We start from the raw sequence: 16,635 nt of genomic DNA on the forward strand, positions 1-16,635 counted from the left end.
TTATTGAGCCTTCAATAAATACATCACAACTCCAAATTCACCAAAAACAACATGTATGCCGAGATCTTTTCATTCTTTCTTTCATCTTTTTCTTTTCTTGCCGTCTATCATGAATCTTTTGTTTTCTTTTCACACGGTATCAATACATTTTTTCTCTTTTTTATACTCTTTTCACGGCATACATACAATAGCATAACCCCACACTTGAATCAAATCATCACTCCATATTAACATCCACAATCGGCTCTGCCAAGCCTCAAAGACAAGGTAGAGATATAACTATACTAAGCAAGGATATGACATGTTGGTAACGAAAGAAAAGGCTTAACGTAGGCTCAAAGGGGTTAACACTAAGGTGTCCCAAGCAGGGCTCAAATAGAGAATACGGCTTTTTGGCTTAAAGTGGTGGAAATCCTAAAAAGATCCAACAATCCCTTTCAAAATCAGAGTATATTATGACATAAAGTTTCGAAAGTTTCGCAAAGTAAGTTTTAGCATTCTCTAGTTCATTGCAATTCTATGGCATATGAATCGATCAAAATAGATGTAATGAGGTTATAAAGCCAAGAAACGATAGAATAAACTCTCTAAAGAAAGGCACAAGTATATGGCTCGAATCTCATATAGGTTCCATGAATTCAAACAAGTAAGGAACATGCTCATTCTGTATCTAAGTTTCAAAATCCTCATCTACTACATGTTCATACAAAATCTACACATCGATTAACCATCAAATAACAATGAAGTTCATTTCAATATCATGATCATCTATCAATCATAAATTCAAAGATCAACTCATCCTAGACAGTCAAAGGCATACCTAGGACTCAAAACAAAAACAAAACCACTAAACAACTTAAAAATCGAAAAACATAACCAAAATGACACTAAAATTCGAAAATCAAAACAATAAAATCGGAACACATAAGCATCAAACACTAGAATTCAACGAATGATGTATACCCCACCCCACACTTAAAACTTACATTGCCCTCAATGTACAATATGATAAGCAACGAAAATTAAAAAGAGATAAGGGATAAGAAAATGCAAACACTCGTTGATGGCTCCTTCATTGGCTTAAGTTTAGAGTCTATAGCCTAGACTATCTCCACATCATCACTTGCTTGCCGTAGGATCAAGGAGAGACGTCTCCTCCACGTTATGTTCTACGAAATTGTCATAGTACAGCTTCAAGCGATGTCCATTGACCGTGAATTCCTTTCCATGCACCATACTTTTGATCAGAATAGCACCAGAAGGAAAAACATTAGTAACAACAAACGGTCCAAGCCACCTAGAACGGAGCTTGCCCGGAAACAATCTAAGTCGAGAATTAAACAAAAGAACTTTTTGCCCAACGACAAAGTGTTTCTTCCTAATCATGCAGTCATAGAATGTCTTAGTCTTCTCCTTGTAAACCATTGCCGAATCATAGGCCTCATTTCTAATCTCTTCAAGTTCATGCAATTGCAATTTCCTATGTAATCTGGCCTCATCAATGTCCATGTTAAAATTCTTCACAGCCCACCATGCACGATGTTCAAGCTCCACAGGAAGATGGCACGCCTTGCCATAGACTAATCGAAATGGTGACATGCCAAGAGGAGTTTTGTATGCCGTCCTATAGGCCCAAAGAGCATCATCCAATCGTTGAGACCAATCCTTGCGTGATGGTCCAATAGACTTCTCCAAAATTCTCTTGATCTCACGATTAGATAGCTCCACTTGTCAACTTGTTTGAGGGTGATAAGGCGTAGCAACCTTATGCTTGATTCCATACTTCTTCAACAACGCCTTAATGGTCCGGTTGCAAAAGTGAGATCCTCCATCACTAATGATAACTCTCGGCATACCATACCTCAACTCGAAAGAGTTGCTCATCCGGAAAACTCTCTTGGATGGCCAAAGGCTCGGCATCTCTCACCAAACGACTCAAATGATCCGCCACAACATTGTCACTTCCCTTCTTGTCCTTGATCTCGAGATCGAATTCTTGGAGTAGAAGAATCCATCGAATCAATCTCGGTTTGGTATCCTTCTTTGTCATTAAATACTTCAAAGCTGCATGGTCAGTGTAAACAATAACTTTAGATTGAAGTAAGTAAGAACGAAACTTATCTAGAGCAAAGATCACGGCAAGAAGTTCTTTTTCAGTTGTGGTGTAGTTTTGTTGAGCATCATTGAGTGTTCATGAGACATAGTAGATGGCGTAGGGCTGCTTGTCCTTCCTCTGCCCTAGCACGGCTCCAACTGCATAGTCGGAGGCATCACACATCAACTCAAATGGCAAGGACCAATCCGGCGGTGCCATGACTGGTGCTGAAGTTAGGAGCTTCTTCAAAGTCTCGAATGCATGCTTGTAATCATCATCAAAGTGAAAGGCAACGTCCTTTTGAAGCAATGTACTCATTGGTCTCGCAATCTTGGAAAGGTCTTTGATAAACCTACGATAGAAACCTGCATGTCCAAGAAACGATCGAACATCCCTCACACTTGTGGGGAGGGGTAAGTGACGCACAAGATCTATTTTAGACTTATCAACCTCAATCCCTCTAGATGAAACAATATGGCCTAAGACAATGCCTTGCGTGACCATAAAATGACATTTTTCCCAATTCAAAACCAAGTTAGTTTCTTCACAACGTTTGAACACAAGTTCAACATTTTCTAAACAAGTTTCGAAATCTTCACCATAGACAGAAAAATCATCCATGAAAACTTCAATTTTAGAACCAATATACTCAGAGAAAATGTGATACATGCAACATTGAAACGTACCTGGGGCGTTGCATAAACCAAAAGGCATGCGACGATAAGCAAACGTACCAAAAGGGCATGTGAATGTAGTCTTCTCTTGATCTTCTTCCGCAACACTTATTTAGTTGTATCCACTATATCCGTCAAGGAAACAATAGAAAGAGTGACCAGCTAACCTCTCAAGCATTTGATCAATGAATGGCAATGGCATATGGTCCTTCCTTGTTGTCGCATTGAGCTTCCTATAGTCAATACATACTCTATGACCGGTCACTGTCCTTTGAGGCACCAACTCATTATCTTTGTTCTTCACCACCGTGATGCCTGACTTCTTTGGCACAACTTGAATGGGAGAGATCCACCTACTATCCGAGATGGGGTAGATCACGCCACAATCGTGCAACTTAGTGATTTCATCCTTTACAACTTGCATCATTGGTGGGTGAAGGCGTCTCTGACCTTCCTTGGTTGGTTTGGCCCCATCTTCTAGCAATATTCGATGCACACACATGGTAGGGCTGATTCCTTTGATGTCGGCTAGGGTCCATCCTATTGCCGTCTTATGTCTCTTCAACACTTCAATCAATCTCTTCTCTTGTTCCTCATTGAGTGCAGAAGAAATGATCACGGGCAATGTATCCTCTTCTCCTAAAAATGCATACTTCAAGTGGTCCAGAAGAACCTTAAAATCAAGCTTCGGAGCTTGCACCAGAGAAGGAAGATTCTTGTTAGTAGTTAAGAGAATTGGACTAGGAGAGACAAAGCTTACCTCACGTGCAACCTCAAGAGAGGTCACGTTTTCAAGAATGAAGGATGGCACGGCATTGTTAGCTTCTAACTCCGAAATGTTAGAACCATCACTTGTAAATCCGGCCCCTTGGGCAATGGTGAGTGCCAACTCGTCATTTTTTAAGGTATCTAGATAATTATCTGCAAGGGAATCAAGAATGTCAACTGAAAAACAATCACTTAACTCCGACAGAGGATACCTCATAGCTTCAAAGATGTTGAAGCTAATCACTTCACCATCGAACTCAAAGGTGAGTGATCCACTAAACACATCTATTTTTGTTCGTGCAGTCCTCATGAAGGGCCGGCCCAATAAGATAGGGACCTCCTTGTCATCTGCCTCAGTTGGTTCCATGTCTATGACATAGAAGTCGGCAGGAAAGATCAAGCTTGAGACCTGCACAAGAACATCTTCAACATAGCCCAAAGGGACTTTGTTGGAACAATCAGCCAATCGAATCACAACATTGTCACGTTTCAAATCACCTAGACCTAGGTCCTCATAGATATAATACGGCATTATATTAATAGATGCACCTAAGTCTAGCATTATCTTCTCAAATGTCATGTTTCTGATTGTACAAGGGATAGAAAAACTCCCTGGATCCTTAAGCTTTGGTGGTAGCTTCCTTTGGAGCACGGCAGAAACCGTCTCACTCATTGTGACAACCTCCTTCTCCCGAGTCATCCTCTTGTTGGTGCACAATTCTTTCAAAAACTTAGCATACCTAGGATTCTGTTGTATGCATTCAATAAGAGGCATGTTCACTTCCACCTTCTTGAAAACGTCGAGCATGGCTTGATCAAAGTCATCATTCTTTTGCTTTGCAAATCTACTAGGGAAGGGAACACGAGGAAGATCATTAGTTGAAACCAAACCACTAGAGTTAGGATCCTTACCTTTGTCATGCACGGCATGATCTCCTTTTGGTAAAGGCACGGCATCATTGGCTTTAGAGGAGGCATGGTCCTTCTCTAAGTCTTTAACATTGAAACTCTCGGCCTCCTTTCCCTTAGAAGGCACGTCCTTCTTGTGTTGCTGCAATGGAGCATCCAAGATCCTCCCACTTCTTGTCATCATGACCTTCACGTTAGGATTAGACTCAGTTTGGCTCGGCAATTTTCCTCCTTCATGGATCTTGCCCATGAAATCGATCACTTGTCCCATCTGCTTCTTAAGCTCGGTTATGTCCTTAGAATGAGCTTGTTGACTTGTAACTAAAGCTTGAGTAGCAGAGTTTAGATTTTGCTACCCTTGAGCAAGAGACTTCAAAAGTTCATCATAATTAGGTGAAGATGCATTATTCGAACCATGAACATTAGAGTTAAAGGGAGCAGAACCTTGAGGTACCTGAGGCCTCACAAACAAATCTGAAGGACGAGGTCCTTGACGTTGAGCATTGGATGGTTGAGCATTGTTGCTCCAACGAAAATTTGGATGATCTCTAAGTCCAGGGTTGTATGTGTTCGAGTATGGATCGTACCTAGGCCTTTGTTGCCCCATGAAGTTCAATTCTTCTTCAGTCATTGCACCATTTGGACAATTGTCAGTCGTGTGATCTTTGAAAGAACAAATACCACATGCTTGATTGTTGATGCTCGAACCATTGAATGCCTTGACTAGAACGTCAAGCTTCCTTTCTAAAGTAGCCATCTGATTCCTTGCATCAACATCATAGACCCCACGACTCTTGCTTCCTCTCTTCTCCTTGGAACTAAATTGGCGATTGTTGTCAACCAAGTCATCAATCAAGGTGTAAGCTTCTTGACCGGTCTTGTTCATGAATGTGCAGCCACATGCCGAGTCCACCATGCTCTTATTGGTGGTGTCGAGTCCTTCATAGAAGAATTGCACCAAGTCATCCAACGAAATACCATGGTGAGGGCACTTCCTTTGTAGTTCATGAAATTCCTCCCAAGCCTCATAGAGTGAATCACCATCTTTTTGAGTGAAGTTCTGAATCTCCCTCCTAAGTCTTTTCGTGAGTTGAGCAGGGAAGAATTGCTTCAAGAACCTCCTAGTCATTTCGTCCTATGTCGTGATGATTCCTGCAGGCAAAGAATACAACCAACGTTTAGCATCATCCTTAAGGGTAAATGGAAACAAAAGCAACCTCAAGCCTTCTTGAGAAAGATGATGAATCGATTGGAGCTTGCAAATGTCCAAAACTCCCTAAGGTGAACATTAGGGTCTTCCATTGAAGAGCCAGAGTACTTAGGCAGCTGCCTAAGCAATTGAACCGGAATGGAGAAGTTAGCTTCATCAGGTGGAGTGAAAGCAATGCATGAAGGTGATTCAGGGGTGGTGGGAATGAATGCATTCTTGAGTGCCATTGGAGCACCAACAGGAATTATGTCACGGTCCGCAATTGTGTCTAAGTCTGAATTGAAGATGAAGGGGAAGGAAAGCTCCTCCTCTTCTTCTGATCTAGGTGAAGAGTTTAAGATTGAATTGCTTGGAGATGTTTCGAAATTTAAAGGTCCACTTATGAAAGAGTTGTCTAAATCTCTAAGTGCTTGAATTCGATCTTTGAGCTCTTGTGTTTTCTTAGAAAATTCGGACATGCATAGTACCTGTTGTACGAAAGTTAAAGAGTTAGCATTGAAGAATACACAATGAACACATATAATTCGTGCCTTCCCTTAGTCACACACATGCACACTTATGGGGAAGGGCACGGCAACTATGTCAAGTTTACAAAGAGTTAGTTCTTTACGTTTACATAAGTTCATACAATTCACAAGTTCTTTTTGCCATTTCAATGATTGAACGATCGATTGATTCTAAGTTGTAAACCAAGGTGGACGTGCGGCCTAAGTATGGATGCCTAGACACAAGATCAAGTCTTTGTTTCAGAAGGCCTTGTAGCTCAATCAGAGATAGTGAACATGGTAGGACTCATTTGTTGAACTACGGAGAGCGAACTCCCTATCGACTCCATCACCGAGATGTATGTCAGTCAGTAGTTCTCTGAGATCCAATTTTGGTCCCATACACCAGAGTAATAAGAGAGCGTGCCCCATACTCAGCTGGACTTAACCTCGTGTGTTAGACAAATCTCCAAGTGTTAATAAAAGCCGCCATCGACCTTATGCAAACTCGAGAGCTAGCATGAAGGGTTAAGGCTAATATTAACAAAAGGGGCTTTATCTATTCCTTTTGATTTACAACCTACAACAATCATTCACTCAAGCACCAAAACAACAACCTAAGATACATTACTATATGTACAACGAAACAAGATAAGTATATACAAATGTACAATATACACAATGAATTCGCATTAAAAGTTAGGGATCCATCTCTTATGGATCCCCGGCAACGGCGCCATTTGATGAGTGCTAGATTACTCGACATCAATATTTAACCATGTACACATCATTAGTAGTATAAAGCAAGAGGGTATCGTTCACAAACCGGGGATCCAGCCAGAGCTTAGGATCACATCAATTAACACGAATTCATAAAGATATAAAAAGTTGACATAGGTTTTAGATTGAATCATAAAAACAGTAAATAAAACCTAAACTAATATATACATGTGATCAACCAACCAACACATAAACAATCACCAAAACAACTCATATAAAAGAAATCGAACAAGCTTCATGACTTCTTTTAGAATCATGCCGAGACTATATAATGAACAACAAAAGATGGATCATACATTTAGGGTTCTAAGCAGTAACCTAAACACATAGACACTTAACACATTCGATCAATACCAAGCAGCCATAATCGAAATCTAACATGTTCATCTTCATCATGTACTTCCAAAGCCATGCACATTGAATTCATCAAGTATGTCACCTACTTAACCAACAACCATGCAATTCGAAATTCACATATAAAAGAGTAAACATGTTCTTAGCATAAGTCTTTAATCCAACAACCTAAATATCATGCTACAAGCATAGTCATAACACTTAGAAATCGAAATTGATCAAGAACAATACTCGGCAGAAACCAAAACAGAAATTTCATAAAACCAAAATATAATTTCGAATCCTTTATATAAATTGAATAAAGTAGCTATTTCATAGACAAAATTGAAACAAGATTACACTACACAAATCGCAACTCATCCAAGAACAAGAATAAAACCAAAACCGAATTGAAACAAGAGTGAATCATGGTTACACTTTATAAACCAAGCAATCCACAAGTGTATAGCCGTGACTTCTATGGATGAAACTTTCTTCACAAGCATGCTTGAAGGCTATTGATTGGTGGGGAATGATGGAATCGGTTTTAGGATTTCTTGGAAGGGTGAGGAATGAATTCGGCAAAGCTATGGCTTGTGTTTGTGTGTAAGGCTGATGATGATTATATGGGGAGGCCGAGCCTCTATATATATAGGAGTCTAGGAAGCCATCTTGCCGTCCTATAAGGAAGTATAATCTAATTTGGAAGCTGAAATCCTCTTTGTTATGGATTTGATTTATGTACTCCATATCCAACTTGATGTAGGAAACCAAGTCCAATAGGGAGATCACAAATAGGCTGCATGGCAACAATCTTGGTCCAACTAGGAGTAGCTAGGCCGGCCTCCTCTTCTCCTTCTTCAACTCGAATATGCTTTCCTTGTTCAACTAGGAATGCATCTCGGCATCTCTACTTCCTTTCCAAATATGATTCGTCTTTCTTGAAAAGAAATCGTCGATTAAGGAATAGGAAAGAATGAAAATAGGAAAGTATAATCATAGTCGAGTAAGGAATCCTAACTCAATAAGGAGTTCTAATCACTTAGCACAATTTCATCATCAATTCATCTAAATTCGAAATAGCTCTACTTAGAATGTAGAAATGACAAATATGAAACTAAAACAACTAAATAAGAAGTAACAAAGCATAAGAATAGGACATATAAACATTAAGAACGTCACACTTTGTGCTCCTATCAAGGATGCATTGGGAGGTCCAAAATGGAGGAAAGCAATGGAGGAAGAGATGGAAGCATTACAAAAGAACAATACTTGGGAGCTTGTACCTCCACCATATGACAAGAAGACAGTAGGATGTCGTTGGGTGTTTACAGTGAAGCATAATCCAGATGGGTCAGTAAGCCGGTATAAAGCACGCTTAGTAGCGAAGGGGTTCACCCAAACATATGGCATAGACTATGATGAGACATTTGCACCTGTTGCAAAAATAAACACTATCCGGGTATTGCTTTCTGTCGCTTCTAACTTGAACTGGCCACTTAGGCAATTTGATGTTAAGAATGCATTCCTTCATGGAGAACTAACGGAGGAAGTATACATGGATCTTCCGCCTGGATATGGGGCCGCTTCTCCAAGTAACTCCGTATGCAGATTGAGAAAATCTTTGTATGGTCTTAAACAGTCACCTCGTGCTTGGTTTGGAAGATTCTCACAATTCATGAGGAAGATTGGCTACAAACAGAGTAATTCAGACCACACGTTATTTCTTAAACATCAACAAAGGAAGGTAACAACCCTAATTATATATGTTGATGATATGGTAGTTACTGGGAATGATACTGTTGAGGTGGATAGATTACAGAAACAGCTTGCCACAGAGTTTGAGATGAAGGACCTAGGTACACTCAAGTACTTCTTAGGTATTGAAGTTGCCCGGGGTAGTGATGGTATCTATCTGTGTCAAAGGAAGTACATCCTTGATCTACTAACAGAGACATGTATGTTGGACTGCACTCCCATTGATACTCCTATTGAGCAGAACCATCGGTTAGCAGAGTATCCAGATCAAGTCCCTACTGACAAACCTCGTTATCAGAGGCTAGTCGGGCGCCTGATTTATCTATCACATACCAGACTAGATGTTGCGTATGCAGTAAGTGTAGTAAGTCAGTTTATGCATAACCCCAGTGAAGACCACATGGATGCTGTTGTAAGGATCTTGAGGTACTTGAAGTCAGCTCCAGGGAGAGGAGTAATGTTTTCTAATCACAACAATATCTTTGATGTTTATGGCTTCACAAATGCAGACTGGGCTGGAAATATTACAGATCGGAGGTCCACATCAGGGTATTTTACCTTTGTTGGAGGTAACCTTGTTACGTGGAGGAGTAAGAAACAAAATGTGGTAGCTCGATCTAGTGCTGAAGCAGAATACAGAGGTATGGCTCAGGGAGTGTGCGAGTTATTGTGGATTATGAATTTGCTACAAGATTTGGGTATTAAACCTAAATGTGTTATGCATCTGTACTGTGACAACAAGGCAACTATTGATATTTCACAGAATCCTGTACAACATAATCGTACAAAACATGTGGAGGTTGATCATCACTTTATAAAGGAGAAGCTAGACGCGAAAATCATCAGTTTTCCTTTTGTTCCTACAGAAGAACAACTTGCTGATATGCTCACAAAAGGAGTACCTAAGAAAGCTTTTTATGACTCACTTGGAAAGTTGGGCATGGTTGATATGTATGCGCCAACTTGAGGGGGAGTGTGAGTGAATGGTAGTAGGTGAATGAAATAGTGGAGGAAACAATCGGTAGTGGAGTGATTAGTTGAGAGATTAGTATATAGTCTAAATTAGTCTATATATACCATTGAATCTGTATATGTAAATCATCAATTTGAAGAAAAAGATCAGTATATTACCACTTAATCAATCCGATCCCCGATTGAATTCGGAGGCAAATCCCCATGACAAGATTGTTCAGAGTTGAGAAAGAATTGCTTGGAGTTATCCTGTGCTTTGTCGCTCCTTCGTTACCACTCCTTGCCTTTCCTGATAAACTGCGCGTTGGAGAGATGAAGGCGGATGTACACCAGAACTAGACTCGTCCACTCAGATTTCCAGTTGATTATCTCTGCCTTTTTCTTCAATTTCTTTCTTATTTCTTTCTCTTTCTGGTAGTGGTGGATTAAAGAAGAATCTTCGATTAGTCTATCTCCAACGAATTAGTGTAGTTTGTGTCTATGCACAAATGCATCATGTATATGAAGATTCTCTCGATATCTCTTTTGGTTTGAGAAATCTAGCTGTAAAATTATGTTTGCATCAGCTGTCAGTTGACTAGAATAATTGAGCTTGAAGTTGTAGGCGGTTGAATCACTTGAATGCATCATAGCACATGGTTCTCAACATCCCAGCAAAGCTTGCTAAAGAGCAAATTATAATATAACAAGATTCTAATCACCTTCCTGTTCAATTTGCTTTGCATTTTTGTCATTTACGACAAGTTGACAATTTAGATAATTCGCCGAGTGTGACACGCCACTTATCATGGGTTCCATGGTGCTTTAACTTGACGTCCAATTCTCTTGTTGTCATCTATGCTAGGAGATAACATGCATGACTATGATGTGCTTCACAAGTACATATATATCGTCAATTGATCAAAAACAGAAACCGTGAGGCAAATTGTTTTGCTACTGCGTGTCCACATTGGATATTTGTGGTAGTGCAAAAGCCAGAAAACGTGCAACGCCTCTCAATTATAAATTTCTCATCGGCAATTACTGCAAGAAAGAAAGTAAAGAAAACACAGCAGAGACGAAGACCCATCACCTTGAGTCAGTCCACTAACTTCTCTGTAATCTCTTCTTCCTTTATCTCTGTCGCTCTCTGCCGATCGAAGTGAATCCAAGAAACAAAGTGAGACAGAAAAACAAAATGTGTTCTTCAGAAGGTGACTGCAGGCCTTTGGGGTTTCTACTCGGCCTTCCCTTTGCCTTTCTCTCCCTCCTCCTCTCCGTCGTCGGCATCGTCATCTGGATCGTCGGGTACTTTAATCTTCACTCTCTCTTTCTCTTTCTTCTCCTTCAATTTTAAGCTCTGAATTCAGTGTTTCTCGTTTACATTAGAATTTGACCATCTTGGTGTCTTATATTGGGTGCTTATAGTTTTCTTGATTAATATGAGAATTTGATCATTTGGATATCCACAACTTCTTGCTATGTCATCTGGGTATCTGTTTCTTTCTTGATTCTTTGCCTTTTGCTCACTTGGGTACCTGCAATTTCTTGCTATCTTTTTTGGGTATCAATTGTTTTCTTGATTGGTTTAGCAATTCGTTTGCCTGATGGATTTCTTTAAGTTCTGGAAGTTGTTGATTTTGATGATCTGATTGGTATTTTGAATGAAATTTTGGCGTAGATTAATGCTGACCTGCATCTGCCCCTGCTGCTTGTGCGTGACTGTGATAGTGGAGTTGGCCCTGGAGTTGGTCAAGGCCCCATTTCATGTCATGGAGTGGTTTACATCTCAAATCCCCTGTTAATTTCATCCTCATGGTTATGCAAATACCTTGGCTTTATACTCTTTTTTAGTGTTGTATAGCATTTAAAGTTCGTTCAGACTTCTCAACTTTGGTTACTATGAGACTTTGTACTTGCTAATATGCCACCCTTTATGATGGCAATGATTTACAGCAAGCTTTGAACTAATTCATGCAGTACTAGCACCCTGTCGAGTTTTTATATTTTACATACAATTTTCTCGGTTAAGATTTTATTTTATAATTTGTAAAGTAGGACTTAGCCACTTATGACGTTCATAATAATGAAATATAAGATGAGATGTTTCTCCTGCTTTAGTCTCTGAAAAAGCTAACTCTGCCTAAACTTTAGTCTTAGAATAAGAATAGACAGATGGATCTCATGCCTCAGTGTCTTACTCCCCAGTTTTATTTTTGAGGAAGAACAATGTGTTTTTGCACTACCCATTTGTATCCCTTGAACAAACAATTACTCTTGATACTTGGCTCCTCAACCATAACGACATAAGTGACATTAAGAAACTCTTGTTTTTTTTTCCCAAATGAATTGGTCTCTGCTTTTGTACTGGCTTTGCTTTGCAGTGGAACCAGAGTACCAGACTGTAACTCTTGACTTAAGAAATCAAGAAATGGCGACTAGAAACTGTAATTGAATTCATAAAAAAGACATGCGTACATGAACAAGTAGATGCATAAGCAAAAGACCCGGTTTTATTATACAATCACCAGTTCACCACCAGCAACATCCGAACTGACATACTGAAATAGTGAAATTACAAACCAAAACATGTCTGCTATCAACCATGTATATACACCAAACTTCCAAAACACAGAGTTGATCTTGCATTATTTCAGACTACATCGCCACTTCATTGTGCTGGTTCCATCTTCCATAGTTGTCTTCTGGTCTCGGCTTCCATCCCTGCTACTGATCGGTTCTTGTCTGTCCCTGTCTCTGCCTAAGCCCAGCAATATTGTCAACATTGTCTTTTGTCGTCTGAGCTATTCCTACCAGTCTCCCCAACAGCGCGCGGTATTGAACCCGATCCTTGCTGCTGACCAGATGAGCTCTGTTCTTTTTCAACACTTACCTCTGCACTTTGGCCCCGCCCAACAATGTTGTCTTTTGCAGTCTGAGCTATCTCAATCAAAGTTTCTCCAACGGCACCCGGTATGCCACTTAAAGTGCCGCTCTGCTTGCCTTGCTGAGCATCTGTGCTCCACTGCTGCTCTCCTTGTTGTGGATTAGTGCTCCACCCCTCCTGGCCTTCCTCACCAATTAAACTTTCGCCCTGCCCAACAACCAAGTTTTTAGTGCTCTCAGCTATCTCAACTAATGTCTCACCAACAGCTCCCGGTACCACACCCAGAGTACCCCCAATCGAACCAAGCACCCCGGTACCGCCCTCTTGTGCTCCCTCCCCTAGAAATTGAGCAGTCTCTTGGCTGGTTTTTTCAGTTGGTCTTCCACCTTCTCTGTGCATCTGCTCACGTACCCTCTCCCCGCCTTTGAATTCTTCTCCTTGATAAGTAGTCTCAGAACCCTTGTTTACATCAAGCAATAAACGAATTAGTTTCTAGAATAATTAACGATCAGTACTTATGCAACTGGTGTCATCTTTTTATTAAATACATCTAGAATTTTATTTGTATGTTTTCAAATAAAATCTACTTGTTCTCTCTCTTTTGGGAGTAGGAAATGCAGAATGATACATAAAGGGAAACTTATTACAGGCGACAGGATGCATCTACCTTGGGCCTACTTGCTTCAGCTGCTTTCTTGGCTTCATATTCACGCTGTGCCTTTTCCTTCTTGCGAGCAGTGAACTCCTCAGCTTTTACATCAGTGACCACAGCAGCATCTTTAGCAACACTCAAAGGCTTTGACACAATATCTACAACCTTATGACCAGCATACTCCGCTGCTCCTGCAACTACTCTTGCAGCTGTTTTGGTTCCCTCCACTGCTGCCTCAGTTGTGTAGTGCGCTGCAGTCCAACCAGCCACAATCGCTTTGTCCTTCAAATCCACCGCCACATCACCAACATAATGCAGAGTGGTTTTCCCTGCAGATACGGCCATGTCTTTAGTTTTCTCTGCCAATGGCACTGTATACTCCGCCGTTTTCTTTCCTGCACTTGATAGAGTATCTTTTTCTGCATATATTCCTTGTTGGCCTTTCTCTAATGCTCTGTCTTTCACTTGTGCTCCTTTCTCAGTTGCAGTGCCAAGTGTCTGGCTTGATATTTCTTTAGCCTTCTGGGTAGCAGTACTGGCAGTTTCTTTTGTTTTCTGGGCTGCAGCACCGAGACTTTGGCTTGCAGTTTCTTTAGTTTTTTCAGTTGCTACTTTATCCTTTTGAGCTGCAGTTCCGAGTGTCTGGCTCGCAGTTTCTTTGGCTTTCAGCGCTGTTTCCTTGACCTTCTCGGTTGTAGTTTCGAGTGTCTGACTGGCAGTCTCTTTGGCCTTCTGATATCGCTCTTCTGCAGCCCTAATTGCCTCCATGGAGTTCTGCTGTGCTGTTTGTCTGAATGCTGAAACTTCTTCAAGAGATGGTTGTTGTTGTTGCTGCTGCTTGTTCGCATTGGTCTGCATTTCCTCTTTGATTCTCATCATCTCCGTGTCCATTCCCTTCTCTTGTGCCATAGCCTCTCCTTCGCCCATCATTTGCTGTCTACCTTCACCCTCTCTTCCCTTCTCTTCCCCAGCCCTCATCACTTCGACTTTTCCGACACCTTGAACTCCACTCTTGCTCTCTCTGCATATTATGTTCATGTTTGTGCCTTCCATTTGACTCCTACCTTCTCTAACCCTTGAACCCTCCTTCCCTTCACTCACAACAATCATTTCCTCTCTACCCTCTCCTCTAGCTCCCTGCTTTTGACCTTCACCACTTTCTTGAACCTCAAACTTTGCTACTCCATGACCACCGCGCTCCCTCCCTCGTTTCTCCTCAGCCTCTTTGTCCGCGACCATATTGGCCGTTCTAGCGCTATCTGCATTCTCCTCCCTCACCTTGTCTCTCTGCTTCTCAGCATTCTCCTCCTCCAGCCTGTGACTCCCGAGCTCGTGAGTCTCTCTGGATTTTCCCATCCCCAGGTCCCCGATGGTGCTTCCCTTCCTCTCTTTCTCGTCGTGCGACTCCTTGGTGGTGTCCGCAGGCGTGTCTTTGCCGCCGGCGTCTTGCACATGCACGGTGAGCGACTCGAAGTGGCTGGTCATCTTGGGCACCTTGTCTCTCTGCTTCTCAGCATTCTCCTCCTCCAGCCTGTGACTCCCGAGCTCGTGAGTCTCCCTGGATTTTCCCGTCCCCAGGTCCCCGATGGTGCTTCCCTTCCTCTCTTTCTCGTCGTGCGACTCCTTGGTGGTGTCCGCAGGCGTGTCTTTGCCGCCGGCGTCTTGCACATGCACGGTGAGCGACTCGAAGTGGCTGGTCATCTTGGGCACCTTGTCTCTCTGCTTCTCAGCATTCTCCTCCTCCAGCTTGTGACTCCCGAGCTCGTGAGTCTCTCTGGATTTTCCCGTCCCCAGGTCCCCGATGGTACTTCCCTTCCTCTCTTTCTCGTCGTGCGACTCCTTGGTGGTGTCCGCAGGCGTGTCTTTGCCGCCGGCGTCTTGCACCTGCACGGTGAGTGACTCGTAGTGGCTGGTCATCTTGGGCACCTTGTCTTTCTCGACGTGAACTTCCCTGTCGGGCGCCACATTCTCCCTCCTCAGTTGCTCAGAAGACATATCTCAACAACCTCTATCTTATCTCCAAAGTAAAACTGATTGAAATTAACAATGGTAGATTGTTTTAGTTTCTGGCTTTCTGCTGCTCCTTGTAGTCTCTGCAGGTTTTCGTGTTTTGGCTCGATCCCTTGGAGTTGGTAATAAAGAAGCCATGGCGGTGATGGGATTGGGAAGATCGAGCATGGCCGTCATTGCATGGAGAACGACAAGTGTTCGGTAGATCCATGCAACGTGGTGCCTTCTGGTAAGCTTTGAGCTTCAGTTGGATAAAAATGTAACCCAGGAGCTCACACGTCGTGCACTTTAGATTAGCATAGCAAGTCCTTATGTTTCTTTCCTGACACGTGGGAAGATAGTCGACTGACACGAGTTTGAGGTGGTGATCTTCAACACCAGATCGGCATGGTTGGAGATTGGGGCACTTCGTGATTGGATAATGCAAATCAATGAGGCTGAGGGATGAAGCAAACCCATATAGATCGAATTTTACCGACAGAAATTTTAATTCCCTACCTCAAAGTTTATTGCTAATCTTCTTGGTTATGCATTGCAAAGGTGTTTGTATGCTATGTGCTATGTAGACGTAGGCTCTCTACCATTTACTGTCAAACGTACACGTACATTTATATGAGTTCATTGAGCTTCTTCGGATTGAGGTGTAATCCTGAACAACTCATATCACCATGTGTTTTTTCGACTAGAACGTCACCATGTATTTCTCAAAACTCATATCACCAATATTTGTTTGTTAACTATATGAGGCGTGTACTTATGTGAAATCAACACATAGCACCATGATTTCCTCAGAATTCATACCATCATGTGTATCTTATATGCACAATAAGTCAATAACCTTGACATATAAAGTTGGTGTTTGAAATGCATATATGGTGTACGTTCTTGACCTAAATATAACCTGAGCCCAGTGACTTATTAGTTTACTATTAAGTACTAAATGGTCGTCCGGATCCTCTCATTTGAAAATGTCCCAATGACTTCCACGAATATGTTATCTATGAAACAAAACAATCCGATATACAGAACCTTGTACAAGCAGAGCTTGTCAAATGGTTATGAGAAGATTGAGACTGGCCGGAGTAGAGTTTTCGTTACATTAATCTGGGAAACTGATCGATCG

The 16,635-nt window shown here is 41.6% G+C and overlaps 2 protein-coding genes and 1 non-coding gene across 3 annotated transcripts; 2 read left to right on the plus strand and 1 right to left on the minus strand.

Annotated features, from left to right (window-relative positions):
* Positions 1–5,420: 5,420 nt before the first annotated feature.
* On the plus strand, positions 5,421–5,527 carry LOC126801335 (small nucleolar RNA R71). The gene has a single exon (XR_007672826.1). It is a non-coding gene; the product is annotated as a small nucleolar RNA R71 (small nucleolar RNA).
* A 5,488-nt stretch (positions 5,528–11,015) lies between these two features.
* On the plus strand, positions 11,016–12,023 carry LOC126800292 (signaling peptide TAXIMIN 1). Its single transcript, XM_050527623.1, has 2 exons — positions 11,016–11,271; positions 11,645–12,023. Exons 1-2 carry the CDS (start codon positions 11,162–11,164, stop codon positions 11,766–11,768), a joined length of 234 nt encoding a protein of 77 aa, XP_050383580.1. The 5' UTR covers positions 11,016–11,161; the 3' UTR covers positions 11,769–12,023.
* A 391-nt stretch (positions 12,024–12,414) lies between these two features.
* LOC126800285 (seed biotin-containing protein SBP65) lies at positions 12,415–15,914 on the minus strand. Its single transcript, XM_050527615.1, has 2 exons — positions 13,518–15,914; positions 12,415–13,309 (listed from the first exon to the last, which is right to left on the minus strand). Exons 1-2 carry the CDS (start codon positions 15,495–15,497, stop codon positions 12,743–12,745), a joined length of 2,547 nt encoding a protein of 848 aa, XP_050383572.1. The 5' UTR covers positions 15,498–15,914; the 3' UTR covers positions 12,415–12,742.
* Positions 15,915–16,635: the final 721 nt, after the last annotated feature.

This window comes from Argentina anserina, chromosome 6, assembly GCF_933775445.1.
Source record: "Argentina anserina chromosome 6, drPotAnse1.1, whole genome shotgun sequence".
Lineage (NCBI taxonomy): Eukaryota > Viridiplantae > Streptophyta > Magnoliopsida > Rosales > Rosaceae > Argentina > Argentina anserina.